At 40.7% G+C, this 19035-nt stretch overlaps 2 protein-coding genes across 5 annotated transcripts in view; both read right to left on the bottom strand.

Annotated features, from left to right (window-relative positions):
- Positions 1-478, bottom strand: part of DYNC1H1 (dynein cytoplasmic 1 heavy chain 1) — a 62431-nt gene extending 61953 nt beyond the window's left edge. Inside the window, exon 1 of the mRNA XM_090034044.1 lies at positions 176-478. Within this exon, the coding sequence (XP_089890170.1) occupies positions 176-440 (265 nt within the window). The 5' untranslated portion in view covers positions 441-478. The remainder of the gene's footprint in view (positions 1-175) is intronic.
- A 14001-nt stretch (positions 479-14479) lies between these two features.
- The window catches only part of PPP2R5C (protein phosphatase 2 regulatory subunit B'gamma), a 149580-nt gene continuing 145024 nt past the window's right edge, over positions 14480-19035 (bottom strand). For all 4 annotated transcript variants that reach the window (XM_090034041.1, XM_090034040.1, XM_090034043.1 and 1 more), the window contains one exon: positions 14480-17144. In XM_090034041.1, the coding sequence (XP_089890167.1) occupies positions 17013-17144 (132 nt within the window). In that variant the 3' untranslated portion in view covers positions 14480-17012. The remainder of the gene's footprint in view (positions 17145-19035) is intronic.

Genomic DNA, 19035 nt, shown 5'->3' with positions numbered 1-19035 from the left:
GTGAGCCAGACAGCCCCCCCCCCACCAAGAGAGTTGCCGTGGTGACAGAGGCCCCGCCCCCTCGCGAAAGGGGGAGGTGGAGGATTGGGAGCCGCCACCGCCATCTTGACAGCTCGGCAGCTTCCGCCTCCCGGGAGGCGCCCCGCCCCGCCCCGCGGGCCCGAGGCGCGCCTACCTTTGAGTGTGGAGCGCTCCACCAGCACCGTGTGCACCTGCGGGTCGGACAGGAACTTGCGCATGTGCTCTACAGCGCCCTTCTCCTCCAGCGCCGCCTCCAGCGAGGCCGGCGCCTCGCCGCCGTCCTCCAGCAGCAGCGGCACCAGCTTGCGCAGGTGCTTCTGCAGCACCGACACGTCGGCCACGTTCTGCACTGCCGAGCCCGACACCTCCATGCCGCCCTCCTCGCCGCCCCCACCGGGGCCGCCGCCCGAGTCCGACATACCAAAGCAGCGACAAGTCGCACCCCTGCCGCTGAGACACCGACTCAGCACTGAGCCAGCGGCCCCCACCCTCCCCGCCTATATCCACTCCTCCCCCCCTGCCGCCCACCCCGGGGCAGGCTGGGAAGTGGAGTCCGCCCCCCGCAGCGCCCGCCGTCTAGCGGCACGGAAGGACTACGCTTCCCAGCAGGCCCCGCGGCCGGGAGGCGGGGCTCTGGGGCATGCTGGGAATTGTAATTCACCCGGCCTGGAAGCCTCACAGTGGCCGGAGATGAGAGAACTACACGTCCCACAACGCTCCGGGGCGCGGACGGCGACCTATTGAGTGCACCCTGGGAAATGCGAATTATGACTCGGATGCGGGCAGGGAAGACTCCAAGACCCACAATGCCCCGCAAGGGGCCCTGCGGCCCGGCGTCCGGCCCCGCCCGGCGTTTTCTCGGCACTGCGGGAGGGGAAGAGCGCAGCTGGGGAGGGGCGGCAGTGCTTCCGGCTGACTTCTTGCTGAGCAGCAGTGACGGAATCAAGTTGTACTGCAGTAGTGACGTCACGTCAGGGGCCAAGGGTGGCTCAGGGTGATGTCCTTTTTGGAGCAAGGGCGGGGGGGTAGGGTTGCCAACCCTCCCGGATGGGCCGGCAGCCTGCCGGAATCGGCATCCACCTCCCCGTGACTGCTGAAAGCAATCCGGGAGTTTAAGAAAGGATATTTTAAGAAAATGAAATGGATGACATGACATCACGTTGGAGAAAAAAAATCTCCCAGAATAGCGTCACTCAGAGTTGGCGACCCCAGGGCGGGGAGCAGAGTCCAAAGCACTTCTGGGAATGCCCTTGTTGCGGGAGGCGCCAGGCGCAGGCGCCGCCTTAGGCTGTCAAGGCTGTTGGCGCAACAAAGCCCCTGCGCCCACACCGCAGCACCCCTGCAGGGCCAGGGTCAGCCCGGCTGCACCGCTCTCACTCTCCCTTGTCTGCAGCTCGAAAGTCCCTGCGAGCCTCTCAGGAGGTTGTGTTGTCGTCTCAGCTCAATACAGGGTCAGATGCGGTCTTGGCTTTGGTTTTGGCGGCAGCTTTTCCACCCAGTCTCAACAGATGAAGTCTCCACAGGCTGCAGCGGCAGCCCCTGTTTCTACACAGTAGTATTTGCACTTGTGTCTGCAGGTGTTTCTTCCCGCAAGGGTCTAGTTGTTTCTTCTGTTTTGGAGCACTGGGTTTCTTCTGAAGGTGGTCTGATTTGGGCTGTGATGGCCAAGAGGCATCAACTGCATTTGCAATGCAAGTGCACGCTTAACTAGATTGAGCCTCTCCAGCTGCCAGACCTAAAATTAGTGGGTGCATCTACATGTGCCATTAAGGCAACATGCAGCCCTGGGCTGGGAGAGGGTACAGGGGGGTCAGCCCTGGGTTCCAGGTGGTGGCATCAGGCAGCAGAGGGGCTGGCTGAGGCATGAGATTGCTGAAGTGTGGGGCTAGGTGGCAGGCAGCCCTCACACTTTAGCACCCTTAACCAGCTCCTGTCACCAACTACATGCGTTTCAGCACCCATAAGTACTCCACCATAGGATAGTATGGTCTGCAACAGTACTGTACCATTCTACAGCAGAACTAATTTACTGCATCCCAATACTGGCACACGTGTCAACAGCAATGTTTTACTGCAGAGCTACTTAGTCAACGTTTAGATGCACCCAGTGTTACCTCCTGAGGTACCACATCAAATAGGAGTCAGAATACATTTTTATATTGGACGGTAGCAATGGCTCTTCCTTTCACCTATGTATTTGTTCCTGAATAGTCAGTTAATTTGATATGTGCTGGACTAATTTTAATTTTCTATAGTCATGCTCTGATAAAATATTAACCTGAGCTACACTGTCCGATTTAAATTCAATCATTGTTCCTTGTGGTTCCACTTACAAAACCCAGTCCCTCTCTTTGATTTTGTTTTATCCAGCCATATTTATATAAATTAATCTGCTATGCTTTCAGCTGTATTCACTTGAGGTTTTTGTGTTTGGAGTCTGCTGCTCTTGGCAAAATGGTTTTCCAAATGCAGCACTATACTGCCTTCCACATTTGCTGCACAAGTAGCTGTTTGCTCACTCTCACCTCAAGTGACACATTCCTTTGGCAAGGACACCATGGGGTGGCTTTTTCTGGCCCCATTCTTTCATGCCTATTGCATAGATGAGCCCTTTTGGTACATTTGACTTTGCAGTGTGGTTCTTCACAGTTTCTGCTGCCCTGCACATTTGGAGAATCTTTTTTAGGGACAAGTCTCCCTCACACAATAACATTTCTTGTGATGTCTGCAATACCACACACAATCCAATCTCTAATAAAAAATTCCTTCAAGTTCCCAAAAGGATAGTTCTTACTCAGCCTCTCTAATTCAGTAACATACTGATCTGAACATTATTGTGTCGTTTGTTTGCACATAAAAAATCTGCATCTCATTCTTTTTTGGTACGCAGTACTTCTCAAATTTGGACTTTTACACTTAATTTTATATTTGATCTTTATTTGTTGTGAAAGTGAAGGCATTAGAAACAACCAGGGCATCCTCCCCAACAGTATTCAAGAAGACAGGTTATTTGACTTTTTCTTTTCTGCCCCTGTGCCTGTACCATTTAATCCTTTATCTGAATGCTGCTAATTCGCTGCTATATTGCCCAGGAACAGAAAGGCAGGTAGAGGTTGCAATGCTTCCATGACTAACCATCCTTCTACTTAGAACTATTGCTGTACAGAACTATAGTTTAGAGGTCCTCGTTCTTCTATGTAGCTGCATTGCTCCTTTTGCTCTCACTTTCCAACTTTTTGAGTTTGGAACTCAAATTCTTTCAAGTTCATTCTCATTTGTCACTTGTGACATGGTGTAAAGATAATCAGGTTCAGTAAACAAAGCATATGTGAATAAGAAGAACTAACAAGTTTTATTATGGAGTAGATAAACCTCTTCAGGCTTTGAGTCTCTCTCTAACTAGCTCCCAATTCCCAATCTTTATAGTTGGAGGGAGCATCACCAAAATACCTCTATCACCACATTGTCTCTCTCAGGCTGTCTACACCTTGAATTATTTTGTGTCCAGTAGCCTAGTTCTAACAAGAAGGGGCATGCTCCTGGTGCATAGGAGACATGGTTTTAAATACCCATTGATCGGTATCTTCCACAGGCTGAATGTTTTATCCACTAGGTTATTATATAATAAAGACGCCTCCATGAAAATGCCCAATATATTGGTGGTTAGGACCTTTCCTATACTGTAGATGTGGGTTAAATGTGTCAGGTGCTTTGCATGGACAGGAACTGTTAAATGAATGGCCATCCTCCTTGCCCTAATTATGGTACCACATTACAATTGTTATTCATAAAGTTGCAGGGACATTGAGACTTTCAAGTTAGCAACCACATGAAAGATGCATTTATTAAGGGTATCCTATTAGTAAAGTAAAAACAATTTCAGCAGCCAATTTGCTTGGGATCATTTATGCTCTGTACTTCTAATGTTTCCCTTAGCTGGAACAATGAAAAAAAAAATCAATTAAAAGTTCCATTGTTGGCACCATTCAATGTTTAGGCTTCAGGCACTGTACACATCTGTGGTAAGTTATTTAAAAAGTGACAGTAGAAATGCTGGTTTATACTGCACAATCCCAAAGCACCTGAAAGTGATTTCTAAAAAATGAATAAATGAATAAATAACTTTGAAACAAGAATAAAACAAGAATATTGGAAGCAAGACACAGGATCAGATATCAATGCCAGCCTGTTGTTTCTTCTTTCTGATTCTGTTCTCCTCTGTACAACACTATCTGCAGATTATCATAATGTAATTGTAAGGCACAACATAAACTGCAACCATTTACAGTGTATTGCCACTGTTTTCTATTAGCAGGCTCTCAGCTAACAGGCACTCAGTAATGGGTAGCTCAGTGGGGATCAACCTTTTGGACAGGCAGACTGCAAATTAGCCTCACACCTTCCCTGTGCGCCACTTGGATCTCCTTCCCCTGCCTGATCTGTTGTGTCACTTTCTGCTTCCAGCCCTGTGCTCCCTGCCCAATTTGCTTTTCTTTCTGCCCCCTATCCTCTCTGCCACTGTGCTCCCTCTTGATCTATGAAGAATCACACAGAGAAGCTACCTGTGCTACTTGTGGCACCCCTGGGGTAGCCAATACGTTCTCTGTATCTTTGTATGTACATCTTCCATGTCACTGACAGGGGGTGCCCTTCCCCACCACGCTTTGGGAGATGATGATAAGGTAGATTGGGAGTAGCCTTAACGCACGTGTTGAAGTCCAGTACCTTCCCTACCCCCATCTTCAGCTTGTTATCCTTGTTGTTCTGCCTCTGAGCTTAAACTGCTACTCTGAAAGCTCTTTGATTATTTGTCAGGTCTAGGCCTTCCTATTTGGCTGAAAAACTCCATTTGTGCCAATAGTGTTACAGAAACAATACCTGAACTGAAATATTTGAGAGATACTGTCAAGACAGCAGGGTATAAGGTTTTATTGAATTGCCATGTTAGCTTAGTAATTGTACAGAAACTCCCATTCTTCAGGTGGTTTTCATTTTTTTATTAAAATATTTTTTCTTTGCCAAAAAAAATAGAAAGTTTATGTTTTGGGGGTTTTTTTGCTAACTTTTCCACGGTCTGCACACATTTTTTTTTGGATTTAGATTACTTCTTGCTTCACTAAAGTATGTTTCACCACAAGGTATAACAGTTCTTAGACTTTTCTTTCAAGGGCAAAAAGTAGCAACAAAAATGCTTAGATAATTGATTGTACACTATTGTTCTGCAAAGAAAACCAGTTTTGCATCTTTCTGCAGGCTGAAAATAAGAGCTCCTTGTGAATCCATTACAAAACCCTGTTTTTGTTGTCTGTTTTCATTTAATCTACAAACGACTTGTGTAAATCATGGGTGAACCTGAAGCATTTAAGATTTGCACAAAGCAAAATGCAAGCCTAATTTCAAGAAAATGTCGTTCTTTGGTTGGTGGAATGTGTCTTTCATTCACTCTACAGATCTTGTAACTCTTATTAATATGGTCCAAGCTACTCAAGCAAGTAGGCCAAATTGAGTCAAGTCATCAAGACTACATATTAAAGTGAGTTATGAATGCTCTGCCAGGCCCTAGGAAAGTTCTCCACGGGGGATCTGATGCGTCTAATCTCTGCTACATAGCACACTGTCATCATCTTCCAACACTAACAGACTACAGCTCTCTCCAAGTTAAAACAAGTTATTTGCATCCTCTGCTGGGAGAACATTGCTGTTTCTCTTTAAATACATTTTTATTTTTGCCATTTGTACTTTGCAGATGTCCTACCCAGTGGTTTCTAAGGACTGGCTGCCAAACAAAAAGTTCCCAGCATTTGTTCGTGCACACACACATGCACGTGCACCCCCACCCAGTTAAAAAGAAAAATTAAGTCTTGTTCTGGTCTAAAACAGCAAAGGCTTGTTCAGTGCGACTCCAGGCTTAGCACTGCAGTTTTGTTCTTGCTCTTTGCACATACTGCCCCCCCCCCCCGCTTTGATTAAAATTCTCACATGCACACGTCAGTAAACATTCTTTACAGATAAAATTCACAAAGGTGGTTAAAATACTATTGGAAATAAATTTTGATATGGTGACCATATCGAATTTGATAATGTATTGTCCAACTCCTACCTCCTATTTTCAGAATTGCGCTGACGCACAATGAAGAGGGTTCAAGTGCTGATGGAACACTATTTGCAAGTCATTTCTATGATGCATACTCCAGGGCTCCCTTCCATTACAATTTCTCCCACCCCCAGCTTACAGATCGTGTTTTGATGTTACATTTTGATAGAAGAGCATCTTTTTCCTCCCACAGGGTTTATGCCTGGTGTTGCTGCCTTCCTTCTGCTCCTCTCCATACACTTTAGTGTCTCCTCAAGGGCTTGCATGCTTTCACATCCATGAAGACAGTGGGTCTCAGCATACCAATTGTTCACCTGCATGGATCATGTTATTAAGATAGCCTCCAATGTGTTGAATGGAAAGGAGGAGTCTGTGCAACATCTGGATCTCAGTATTTATTATTGACTTAATAGTTCAAGCCATTTTCACCAATCATTTGTGGTCTAGATCTTATGTATAGGTACTATTAGTTGGATTAACTTTTACCTGAGAGGGTTCAAAGCATACCAAGAAACATGGAACTTCTTATTTCTATTAGTGGGAGGCCTGGAATAAAAAGAACCTGAGATCACCAAGGAAGAAGGGAAAAAGAAAGATCAAAAGTAAGAAATTCAGCTATTGGCAGCAAATGTAGAAAGCAGTTCAACTCCATGAGAAGCAACACACTGCCAACACTGGCTACCGCCTCAAGGATTCCAAACACAAAGTCACTAGTGGTGCTTTTAAACACTTGGATTATTCAATATAAAGGCATTAAAACGAGAAACCTTTTGCTAAGCAATAAACCATGTGTTGATATTAACAGTTTGAAGAATTAAAAGACTGATTAGCTTAAGACCTGTGTTCTTATAAACACTGGCTCTGTTTGCACTGTAGAAGAGTATGTTAATAAATTTGAGGCTGACCCTAGGGAAGATTAGGTGAAATAATTTTTAAATGAGTTTGGAGGTTGAGTTAGAGCCTACAGGGATGTAATTTAGCTTGACTTGTTATTTCACTGGAACACATTGCTTTTTCTTCATCAGGACTTGCCTTGGATAAACAATGAAACTTTTTGCAGCAAAGTCAGGTCTTTTTACATACAGTTCTAGAAAGACGTTGAAATTGGCTGTCCAAAAGATGACAAGATAGATACAACTGTATGTTATACAACATTCACCAAAAGCACGAGAGTTTTAACTCCACTCTTAGACCAAGTACTTTTGCCTAGCTTTGAAATACTTACTTTATACATGATTTGATTTGCACTGATTAAACAAGCAAAGCATGGTACTTGTACATTTTTATCTCAACCCAAAAACCAGAAGTGTCTTTTTTTAGTGTTAGAAAATACACTGTCTTCCTCCACAGGCTAATTTCAGTGGGGAGACTGGTTCTTCCATGATCTCAGCATTGAAAGGACATTTGGGTGTCTGGCAGATTTTGACAGGTCTGGGCAATATAAAAAAAAAACATCACATGAACAGAAAATGACAAAACATCCAGACTCAATGCTAAATGAGGTTGCTCTTATTTTAGATTTAGAAAGACAGCATTTGTTTCTTATTTTATTTACTTGAGTGCAAGACAAGGTCCTCCCTGCCTCATCAGTAGTGGAGGGGAGGAGGGGAAGCCTCAGCTTACATGGGAGTACAGGCCTAGGGCAGGCTGGAGCTTAGCTCTGGCTTTGGCCTCTGTTCTGAGGCTGAAGCTGGAGCTCAAGTGCTCTAGTGCAGCTGGCCCTGGGTTGGCATGGCTCATTTGGCTGTGGAAGGGGGTATGCAGTAGGGGTCAAGTCATCAAGATTCGGCCCGAATCAGGGACAGTGGTTCGATTTGTTGATTCAGATCACTGCCCCCAATTCAATTCGGCCAAATCTGAATCTGAAAAGTCGATGCTGATTTGGACAAGGCGCAGCTTTAAATGTTTTTTCTACATACCTTGAGGTAGCAGGTGCAGCTTGTGAACGCTGCGATGCTGGGGCTCATAGAGCATCCCACAGGAGTGCGCTCTCCCCAGCAGACCCAGAAGTGGACTGGAAGTGCTTCTGGTCCATTTCTGGGTCTGCTGCTGAGTGCACTGGGGAGCCCCCTGTGGGACGCTCCATGCACCTCAGCATTGCAGCATTCATAAGCCCCTGCTACCTAGAGGTATGTAGAAAAAACATTTAAAGCTGTCTCTGTGACTGAATCTTTCTGAATCGATTTGGAGGGTCCTCTAATTTGATTCAGATTCAGAGATTCGGCTACCGAATCGGGCCGATTCTCCACCGAATCAAATCAGGAACCGAAGCTGCGCACAGCCCTAGTATGCAGGGGAGATTAGGGTTGGGCGAGGGGAACTTGTAGTCTCCTTACGGCTACGCCCAACCCCCTGCTTCCTCTGTAGCCTGCTCCCCCCTACCCCAACCCTGACCTGACCTGGCAGGGGAGCTGCCAGCACAAAGGGGAGCAAAGACAGCTGCTGCCACTCCGCTGCCCCCCATTGCCAATTGGCTGAGAGCTGCCTGTCATGCCCTCTGCTCCTCCCTCGGCCAATCAGCAGCAGCACACAGGGGAGGGTACTGTGAAAAGACCACAAAATGCACAGCATGAGCAGTTCACAATTTTTCTTTCACCTTGGTGCAATTTAGTTAGAGCTGTATTCATCACATTTTATAGCATAATTAAAACTTTTATGGATTAATTTTTTGGAGGTAGAATTAAGAGATAATGGAAATGTAGTACTTTTAATTAATTCATTTTTAACATAAAAGTGAAATACATTTAAAAACAGTGATATGGATGATGCTTATGGACACTGGTGCACTATTTTGCCAATGCTGTTCATATGACAATCAGCTGTTTCAAAATGCTAATATTCTGAATTTTGTCATTACATTTCTAAAAATAATGCTTCCTACATCAATTTAATTTGATAAAACAAAGAAGATATTTAGAAATACAATAGATCAGAATTCTTTGATTCTCCCAGGTGTATACTGGTGTTTTAGTCATTTAAGTATTAGTCAATAGTGTAACATAGCAAAAGCATCTCTATGCTTTTATCTTGATATTTGAACACAACTAACAAGCCACCTCAATATTGATAGTAGAGTCTCAATTTCTGGATGTGACCACTCTTTCACTAGTTTTCAATTAAAGAAGGAAAGCTACAATAATGTACGCTGAAGTAGAAAGTCTTTGAAGACCAGTCCTGCAGCTGATGAAAATTCACTGCCTTTTATTCCAGAATCTTTGTCCTTTTAATTGGATGTCCTTTAACATTTCCCCCCAATTTCTCTTACAGATGCACTTTCTTTTGATACCAGCAAATTCTACATTAACTTCTAGTTTGCGTTTTTCCAAGGGCAGCCTGAATTGAATTTTCAGTCACTGGGAGGCACGGGTTTTTTGTGTACATTGATTCTGATTTCTCTGACACTAAATTAGTGTACCGGTCTTTAGGTGGTAAATGGGAGTTAGAAAGCCAGCTGATATCATTTTTGGTGACAGTTATTTGAAATGAAACAACAATAGTAAGAGTGATGATTAACAGCTCTATTACAAGCTCAAATGCCAATTGGTGATAAACAGGAAGAGGAATGTTTGGAGCTCAGTTTAGTTGAGATTAAATAACCTACAGGAGACCTCTGCATTTTTCAGGAGTTTCACATGACAGAATATTCACAATTATATTAGTTGAAGCAAAATGCCATTTCATAACACAAGAAAGAAACAATTCAAACATTAAAACATATATTATGTTGAAGGGAGTTAAATACAAGAGCAACTGGTGCTCTAAATAAAGGCGCGAGGAGGTAGAAGACAGCAGCAGGATGCAGGTAGCAAGCTACTTCTCCCCTAGCCACATGGGGAACCATTTAGTAAAGGGGGAAATATGGTCATCTCTTTATTGTTCCCTTTTACTTTTAATCTCTTCTGCTCCCAGGTAGTTCTACCCTTATATTCCTCCAACTGTGCCCTTCACCTCATTTGCACCCCCTACCTCTGCACACAGTCTCACCAACCCAACCTAATATAAAGCTTCACCAACTTATTCCTTTATTCTCACACACTGGATGGAGCACCGAGTCTCCCAAACTTCTGAAATGCTTCCAAGTGCCTCTTCTCAGCCAACATCCACATGACATCTACAAAGTTACCGTTTCACATTTTACATCCAGAAGAAGTCTAACACTTTCCCTTCCTGTTACTACCTCATCCTGGTTCGGAAGCAAAAATGCAAGCACTTCTTGTGGCCAGAAGTAGGTTACAGAAGCACTGGGGAAAGACTATGGTTAGAAGAAACAGACACGAACTGGCAACAGATCCCGCTTAAGTTCTATCATTATATAAGCCGAGAGAAGCCTTATTTTATTGTGATGTCTCCTTTCTCCTCTTGCACTCCATGTACAGCAATAAGAGACCCCGGGGCCATCACGGTGTCCACTCCATCAGGAGTTCCTTGGTGGCAACAGATGGCGTTGGACCCTGCATAGCTGATAGCTGTGGCATTATATTGGTGAGCTCCATTAGCTCTAGCTATTGCTCAGCCAACCATGGTTAAAAAAGTTATTAAAATAACTCCACATAAACACAGAGACAAGGTTTAGTGCAACAGTGGAGGCAAAAAGAATTAAAAAGGGGGTATCCTTTGCAATATGTGCATATTTTATGAGTGATTTTAATTTACATTTAACAAGGAGAGCAAGAAAAAGAAATGCTACATCCAGATACATAATGGAGTCCAAGTTTAAAAAGCACTCTAAAGCTAAAACTGAGTGACTGAGTGACTAAATTAGTATCTTAGGAAACTGGAATAAAAACTAGAATTCAGCTTTAAATATAGCATTTGCAAATGGCAAATGCAGTGTGGGTATATGTAAAGAAGCTTCCCATGACTCTCTGAACTGACTGTAAATGAAGTAAGAATTGCATTTTAAAACACAAGCAGCACTTACATACATGCTGGGTGTCTGCCCCAATGAGTCCTCATTAGCACATATTAGAGCAGACTTGATTAACTGAGTCTGGTGGAGCATGCTAATTAGCATCCAGCAGCCTTGGCATCTCATGTAGTCAGTATCCCCATGTTTCAAAATGGTGGTGGAAGTGCTTTAACTAAAGCTCGTTGAGACACCGGCTTCCAAGAGCTGCTTTAATTCAAGCACCCCCCCCACCCCAATCCCTACCCGAGAGCACGTAAAGACACCCCAGGAGCCCACTGAAGTGACCTATAAATTGATCTGACATATTTTGGCAATCAAGTATTCCAGTCCACTTAAAAACAAGCAAAGAAACAAAGCAAGAGGGGTGTAGGTTGTAGCCATGTTAGTCTAAGGACATTGGCAGACAACGTTCTTCGGGTGAATCTGGTATCTTTTATTAGACCAACTTAAATAGTTGGAAAAGGATTTTTTTAGCAAGCTTTCGGGTTTAAAAACCCTTAGTCGGCTAAGGAAGACTCTGCAGTTGTTGTGTGCTCTTCCTGGATAGAATGAATAGTAAAAAAGCCAGAGGCTGAGCTGGTATGCATGCAAGACAGGCAGTCAGCAAAGGTGTAAACTGAGGAGTCAGTGGGTGAGACAGGCTGGGTGTGGGGAAGAGAGAAAAAGGGGTGAATGTAGCAGTGGAATAATGGAGAGGTACTTGGGGAGTCAGATGTCAGGCATGTTATAATGTGTCAACCCAGTATCTATATTTAGTCTATGCTTTTTTGTATCCAGAAGGTTGATGAAGTGAAGTTCATAAGCTCGTCTCTGAGAATTGTTTTGTAAGTTCCCTTTGAGAATTAGAACCAAGAGATTGGAGAGAGTGGTTTTCTTGTGAGAAATGTGCCCCCATAGGTAATTGGGTATTCTTGTCTTTGATAGATTTCCAGTGTGCATTCATTCTGGTGTGCAGCTGTTGTTTGGTCTCCTACCTATTTTCCATCAGGGCATTTGATGCACGGGATGAGAGATATAGATATAGCTGGAAAAAAAATACATTGGATGAGAATTTCTTCCAACTATTTATGCTGGTTTAATAAAAGATACCACCAGATTCACCGGAATAAAGCAAGACGCACTCTACTTCCCCTACATCGATTCTGTAGCAGCAAGACCCTACCACAGATAGAGTAAATATTTAAAGTATTACTTTGACTTACAGTGAAAACAGACCAAAGGGACTTACCACCTAACATGAAAAATAACCACGTACCCCATCAAGCTGTGCATGTGCAAACTCATGCATATATCCACATGATATTTAATTATTCTCAGCATTTACCCTAGAGTTAATTGGTAGCCCTTGTTATCAACCCCCCAGTTAACCCAACATTCAAGAGAAACTAGAGACAGACTTGTGCCTGGTTGGCCTCAGTTGCTCACTAGTGACCAGACCTAGTAAAGGACTGAGATGCTGTAACTCCAAAGTTTTCGGTGTCTGGTTTTGGAAACTGACACCAAGTTGAATCTGTTTCTAGGTTCCCTACCTACATAGTGTACCGGGAGAATTTAGTCCTGAATGCAGTCCAAAGTGCCAGAACAATGAGCAGGTAACTGCCTGGAGGTATGCAAGGGAAGATACTGAGCACAGGGCATGTCTGAAAGTTCACCCCTTTCAGAGGTTAGGCTGCAGGTAGGCACCTCTATACACTAAGAATTCATAGCCTGGAATTCACTCCTGAGAGTAGGTTCCCATAAACATTCTTGCAAGGAACTAAGCTGTCATGCTCTTTCAAACCAACAATAACCATGGTGTTTTTTTTTTTTATGTAGCTGACTACTGATAGAGCTCCTGGCCAAAAAGCTAAAAACCTGGGTCTTCTTAGCTGGAGGGGGTTCAAATCCACAGCTCCCTGAGAAACTGCACTACTCACTAGGTTATTTATACAAGAGAAAGACAGCACCACACCTGCATTTCTAAGTAGGTGGCCACAACCACATTTAAGGAGTCTGATCCCATAACTGTTAGATGATTGCCTCCAAGATTGGGTCTCTCAAGGAACTTGGGTAGAGAAATCTTTAGTTTCCGGATCCCAATAAGATCCAGATGGAAGTTACTGAAGCTGGATCAGTCCTGGGCATGCACAGACATATCACTCAAGTTCTCCAGGTGTCCCAAGCTTGATCAAGGAGAAGCTAGTGAATGTAATGGCTTCAGGTCTAGGCAGCAGCTAAACAAGGGCTTCTTGAACTGCAACCTTGGATTTAGGCACCTAAAAGCAGGACGTGAATAGAACTGGAGTACTCAAGTCCTTTACTGAATCTAGTCTTGAGAACATAAAAATGAGATCCAAATCAGGTCCCATCTAGTATTTACTAAAAATTCAGGAAATCTCATACAAAGACACATTCCTATTTTGCTGAGAATCAGTTTTCTGTGTAGCATCATTAAGCCTCATTTGCAACTGGATCCAAGGACAATGCTAATACCCATTACATGCATGTTGGGGGAGGGGAACTTCCCAACAGTACGACTTTGATATTCTTTGCTGCTTTTTGTACTATAAGGAAGATAAGGAGGATAGTTATCTCAGTTGCTATAAAAGCATTCTTTGAATTCATTTTTTTTATTCCCACGGTGTATTTATCCTTAGCACTTCATTACCATACATGATATTGTTAATATTTATAAAGCTCTGAAAATGCTTTGATGAAAGGGGCTATAGAAAAAATTATGGTTTATAAATGGGAATAAAACCCGAGTTTGTTTTTATAAAATATTTTGATGTCCTCTCTCTGCTATCTGATACAGTCCTCTTCCATCTTGCTGAAAATAATGCATTTTGTTGCTGCTTTGCTGGAAATCCTTTCAGAGATAGGCATTTCACATTTTAAAAGGGAGATGCCATGGAATGTCTATTAATGGGACTGCAGGAATATTACAGTTCTTTTCCTGGTGTAATGAAGTCCTTCATGTTTGTACTAAAAATTAAAAAGTTATTTTACTGAATATTTCTAAGCCTATTCATAAGCCTATTTGTAACTGTCATAAAGTAAATACTAGATTGTATTTTTAATCTTTAACTTAAATGCTACCATCTGAAATCTGTGACCACCTGTGATAATCCGTACACTCATTCAAAAGTCCTTTGCTAAATTTAGCTTCATGGTGAGCAAATAAAATTCACATGTTCTTTATTTTCATCCATATAATACACCATTTTTAGAATTTTAAAATTAGATAAAAGAACATATTAAATGGCAGGTATATGAAGTTCTTCTTCATAAACAATGTCAGAACAAAATCTGAATTACAAAATGTTAAAAAAGATGCAGGTACATTTGAATTTAACATCTCACTAAAGCAAAAAGATACAGATATTGTCTAAAGAAAAATAATTGTGCCACTTACCTATTCTTGCTGTTTCTAGGAACTTTTTTATTCTGTACATAGGACCATTCTGTACAAAATATGAAGTCTACATTTTTATTACTTATTACCATAAAACAAAGTACAATGTATGTACAATATTAAAATGAAGCCATACTAAAGCCACACTAAAAAGACACTTGGAATATTACTTTTGACATTCCTGATGTACAGGTGTAATTTTTGGGAACAGGGAAGATGATGTCGGACACAGAACTTTATGAAGAACAACAGTCACCAAAATTCTACTTTATTTTTCACTTTTTATTTTGGCGGTATTGGTTTTAGAATAGTTTAGTACAGGACTATACAAAGTGTATAAATGGTGGTAACAAACATGTGAAAGCATTAGTGCTGATAAATTTTGGAATACTGTCTAGGCAAATGTTCTATGGCCCAAAACTTAAACATGAATTTCTGACAAACGTAAATTTGTAAAAAACCATGGTATTTCCCTTTTTGGTGAATGTTTATCTTCTATAAAGAACAGAAATAAAATTCAGACAGTGAAAGATGTTCTTATATGTTGAGCATTACACAGTCAATTAAACATTGATATACAATTTTTTTCCTAGGGTAAAATAAGAGTACTCCTTTTCAGAAACCTCTTGCACAAACATATTCAACACCCAAAAATCAAAGATATTTGATAATCTACCAGCTAAAGATGGAAGTTCAAACAATGGTATATCAAAATACATAGACATTGCTTTATACAATTAAAAAAGCACCCTTTTTCCCTCAAAAGGAGAAGGCATCTTTAAACTTTTTTAATATAGTTTATCATAATGGTAAAGCATATTCATTTTCAAGTTTAACAGGAAGTGTTTTCACACACAGTGGACTATTCCACTTGAAGCTGGGGGTGGGTTTTCAATTTCGTTTTTTTTTAAACAATAATTTCCACCCACTAAAATTATTTTTTTTCCAATAGACAATGTAATAAATATTGGAAATTGTATTTTAAATGCAACCAACAGACAGCAGGCACTACATCTGCACAAGGTTACTATGAATGTCTGCTTTGCACAATATTTTTTTTTTTTTTTTTTTATGGATACAGGAGACCTTATATTTTCTTAAAAAATAAAAGAAAACTATTTTTAAAGAAGCCACATTTTTATCTTTTTATGCATCAAGACATTAAACATTAAGTTATATCATACTGCTGAGACAAAAGAAACTAGTCACCCATTTATAATAGCAGAACACATTTCAAACAGCTTGTAAGCAGGATAAAGTAAGTCAAAATACTGGCCACCCTGAGAGAAATCAAATATTGAAGACAAAGCACTATATGTTTAAAGAGATTTTTCTCCCGTGCTTTTCCATCTACAACAAAAAGCTCATTACATGCGAGTAATCTTGTGGAATATATAGCAGCATTTGAAGATCACCAGCAACTCAGATGCATTTTCATTTTACTTGTGAGGTGTATTTGTACTATCCGTGCTGTTTACAACGAAACAAAATAATTTCATGGTAAAACTTATGGTCACTTTTTCCTCAGCTCTTAGACTCACTTTTAAAGAGAGGCAGAATATCACTGAAGGGGCTACTCTTTTTTTTATTTTATTTTATAATACAAGCTACTGGTGTTGCATTTCATTGAAAGGCAACAATGTTTGGGTGTCTGATTAAACTGATGCAACTTAAATGCCATAATATCTGCCATAGAATATTGAACTCTTAGAGCCCAAGAAAAAATGCTGAGTATTATAAAAAGCTCAGATAAGGGAGAAACAGTGAAACAGCATTTTACTAAATTGAGGAAGTGAAAATTAAAGTATGAAACATTTTATATTCAATCCATTCCCAGCCAAGGTAAATAAATTTTTATTTTAGGAAACAAGTTCTTATACCAGTTCACTTACGGAATACTGGTGTTGTATTATATACTAAAGACTGGAAAATATGGCTTTAAATACATGTAAAGTACTTGGACATGGTATATATAGATATATGTCTTTATCCTAAGTAAAGGAAATTTACAGAACCCTTAGAAAGCAATCGTGATCGAGGATTGTCATGAAAGTTACCATTTGCAAGTTGTGTTTTATACTATGAAAGTAAAGAACAACTGTATATTTTCAAAACTGCTGGTATATTACAAGACAATAATAATGTGGAAACAATTTCAGTCTTAGAAAAATGTATAATACTTAAATTTGAAATAAACTTTGTTTTTGAAAACACAGTTATCATAGTACCAGCTACAGTCATTCAAATGACTTCTATTTTAGTGGAAATACTTTCTAGGGTGCTCTTCTCAAGCACTAGTACAGAAACAACCCAGGTTACCAATTAGCTGGTATTATGACAACACCACCAGGAAAAGGTGGCCGTTTAATACTAATCAACCCAATGTTCTGCATACGGAATTGGGTAATTTACCATTGTTTGAACTACTAATCTTGAGCTGCATACTGTATTAAGTTATTGCCTACAGAACTGGGTTGAAGAAAACTTTGAATTTGTGTGTAACTGATTGGTATGGCACAAAAAAGTAAGTTCTCTACTGTAGAACTGAGTCCAGAAAAAAGTTTTCCTCCAAAATAATATTTCATTGTAATAGTCTAATGCCCATCATGTGATATTAGCTCATCAGCTCTGCAATGGGATTCCAAGGCTTTCATGGTATAGATATCCTGAGGCAATTCTGACTTGCGTCGCACAAGAGGACGATCTTTTTTCTGATCTTTCTGTGCCTGAAATCAAAATGAAACAGAGTTGGCTAAAGAGTTATTTGCCAAATACAGATCCAAAAATATGTTCACATATTTATATAAATTCACTATAGGAAAAGCATTTAAAAAAATGCACTGGAAGAGTTTACCCTTTTTCCAACCTACCCAGAGACTTGAACTTTCAAGTGAAAAGGCAAGATCAAAAGGAGTGCTAACAATTCCATCTACAATATTTGCATCTGTAAATTAATGGGAGATGAGTTCACCATCTACGATCTACCTTCTCTAGAGCATTCATAGACATTCATAGACCATTCTCTACACCTTTAATCAATCTTTTCCTCTAGAGGTACTTCCCCCCTAAATTTTTTTTCCATGTTTCTAATTTTCGTCATCTGACCTCTTCTAGTTTTATATCCTTTGTAAGCTGGACAGATCAATTTAAATTACCATCAGACCTTGTAACTGAACTTGTGGCATGTTGCTATTAACATTTTCCTCATCATGAAAACTGACCATTCTTTTGATGTATTTTTTACTGTAAATCTGATGCACAATAGTATTTTGTCTCTGGCTCCAAGATTATTATGGTTCCTGAATATACGTGCAAGTGACTTCATCAAACTTTTGTTTGAAAGCCCAAATAAATGTAAGATGATTCTTAGCACATACTACTTTACTAACACAGTCAAATAATGTTATACATTAGTAAGCTATGTTTTTAATTAGGTGAACCAATGTTTAGATTTTGTTTTGAATTATTTCAATCATTTTGTCAAGAATGGAAATAAACCCTTCTGCTCTGTTACTTCCTGGATCACCTCCAGCACCTCTTAACTACAGGCTTTTCACAATGAAATCCTCTAGCATTCAAGCCAATTTAATTGAGATTGTATATTATTGCAAACAATCCTCCATTGTTAAGAGCTTCTTATGAACTTGAGTGGTCTCCAGATTGTTTCACTTTTTAAGCTAATTAGTTTTAATACTACCTCTTTTAATACCTCAGTCTGCAATACTGCCTTAACTTTCAGAAGGTAAACAGGCATCTCCCCAACATCCATTCAAATGAAAACAGATGCAAAGAAATTAATTGCTCTGAAATATCTTTATCTTAAATTATTTACCTTTTGATGATCCAATTGACCTATAATTTCTCTTACAGGCTTCCTGCTTCTGATATACTTTTATTTGCTCATTCTATAACAACTTAGACTTCCTTGTTATGCATTTCATGCTGTGATTTATATGTCTCGTAAGGATTATGCATTTTTAAAGGACACCTGTTCATCTCAAGTAACCTCTTGAACACTAGTTATGGTGGCTTACTTTTTTTTTTTGTGCACCTCCCAAACAGACATGCAGGTAGGAGAGCATGCATTTAGATTGTTACCGCTTTCCTAAGAAGCTTCCATGCTAAAATTAAGGATTTTAAAAATAAATAAAGCTAGTTATGTTTTTATTTTATTTTTTTTAAATGTAGATGTCCCCTTTTTGTATTAAAGCTCTCGGGTTGCAATTCATCCCAAGGTTTTTCCCCTCCGCCACCCCTTCCCAAAGGATACTGCATTTAATTATATTGCTTTTCAAGGCAGGCAAACTACACTTCTCTGTTTGTACAGAGCCTGTCTCAATAAAATATGCATCCTAGGCTACAAGGTACTACAGATAAAGAAATGATGTACTGTGAATACAACTAAATGATTTATGTATATCCTTAACTTCTTGGACTCATTTCAATAAAACCCTTAGTTCAATACTTTGTTATTCCCTCTACCCTGACCTGCTGCTGGATACCTAGATATCTGCATTACTGATATCTCTAATGGGAACACTCTGATCCCAGACATCTTAAGAACAACAACAACAACAAAAGGCCAGGTGAGTCAGACCACAGATTAATCTAGCCCAG

Source organism: Crocodylus siamensis, chromosome 2 (genome assembly GCF_052110815.1).
Source record: "Crocodylus siamensis isolate JL-2025a chromosome 2, ASM5211081v1, whole genome shotgun sequence".
NCBI classification, from domain to species: Eukaryota; Metazoa; Chordata; order Crocodylia; family Crocodylidae; genus Crocodylus; species Crocodylus siamensis.
Note: the sequence above shows the minus strand (reverse complement) of the source record. Positions and strands in the feature narration are given on the sequence as shown.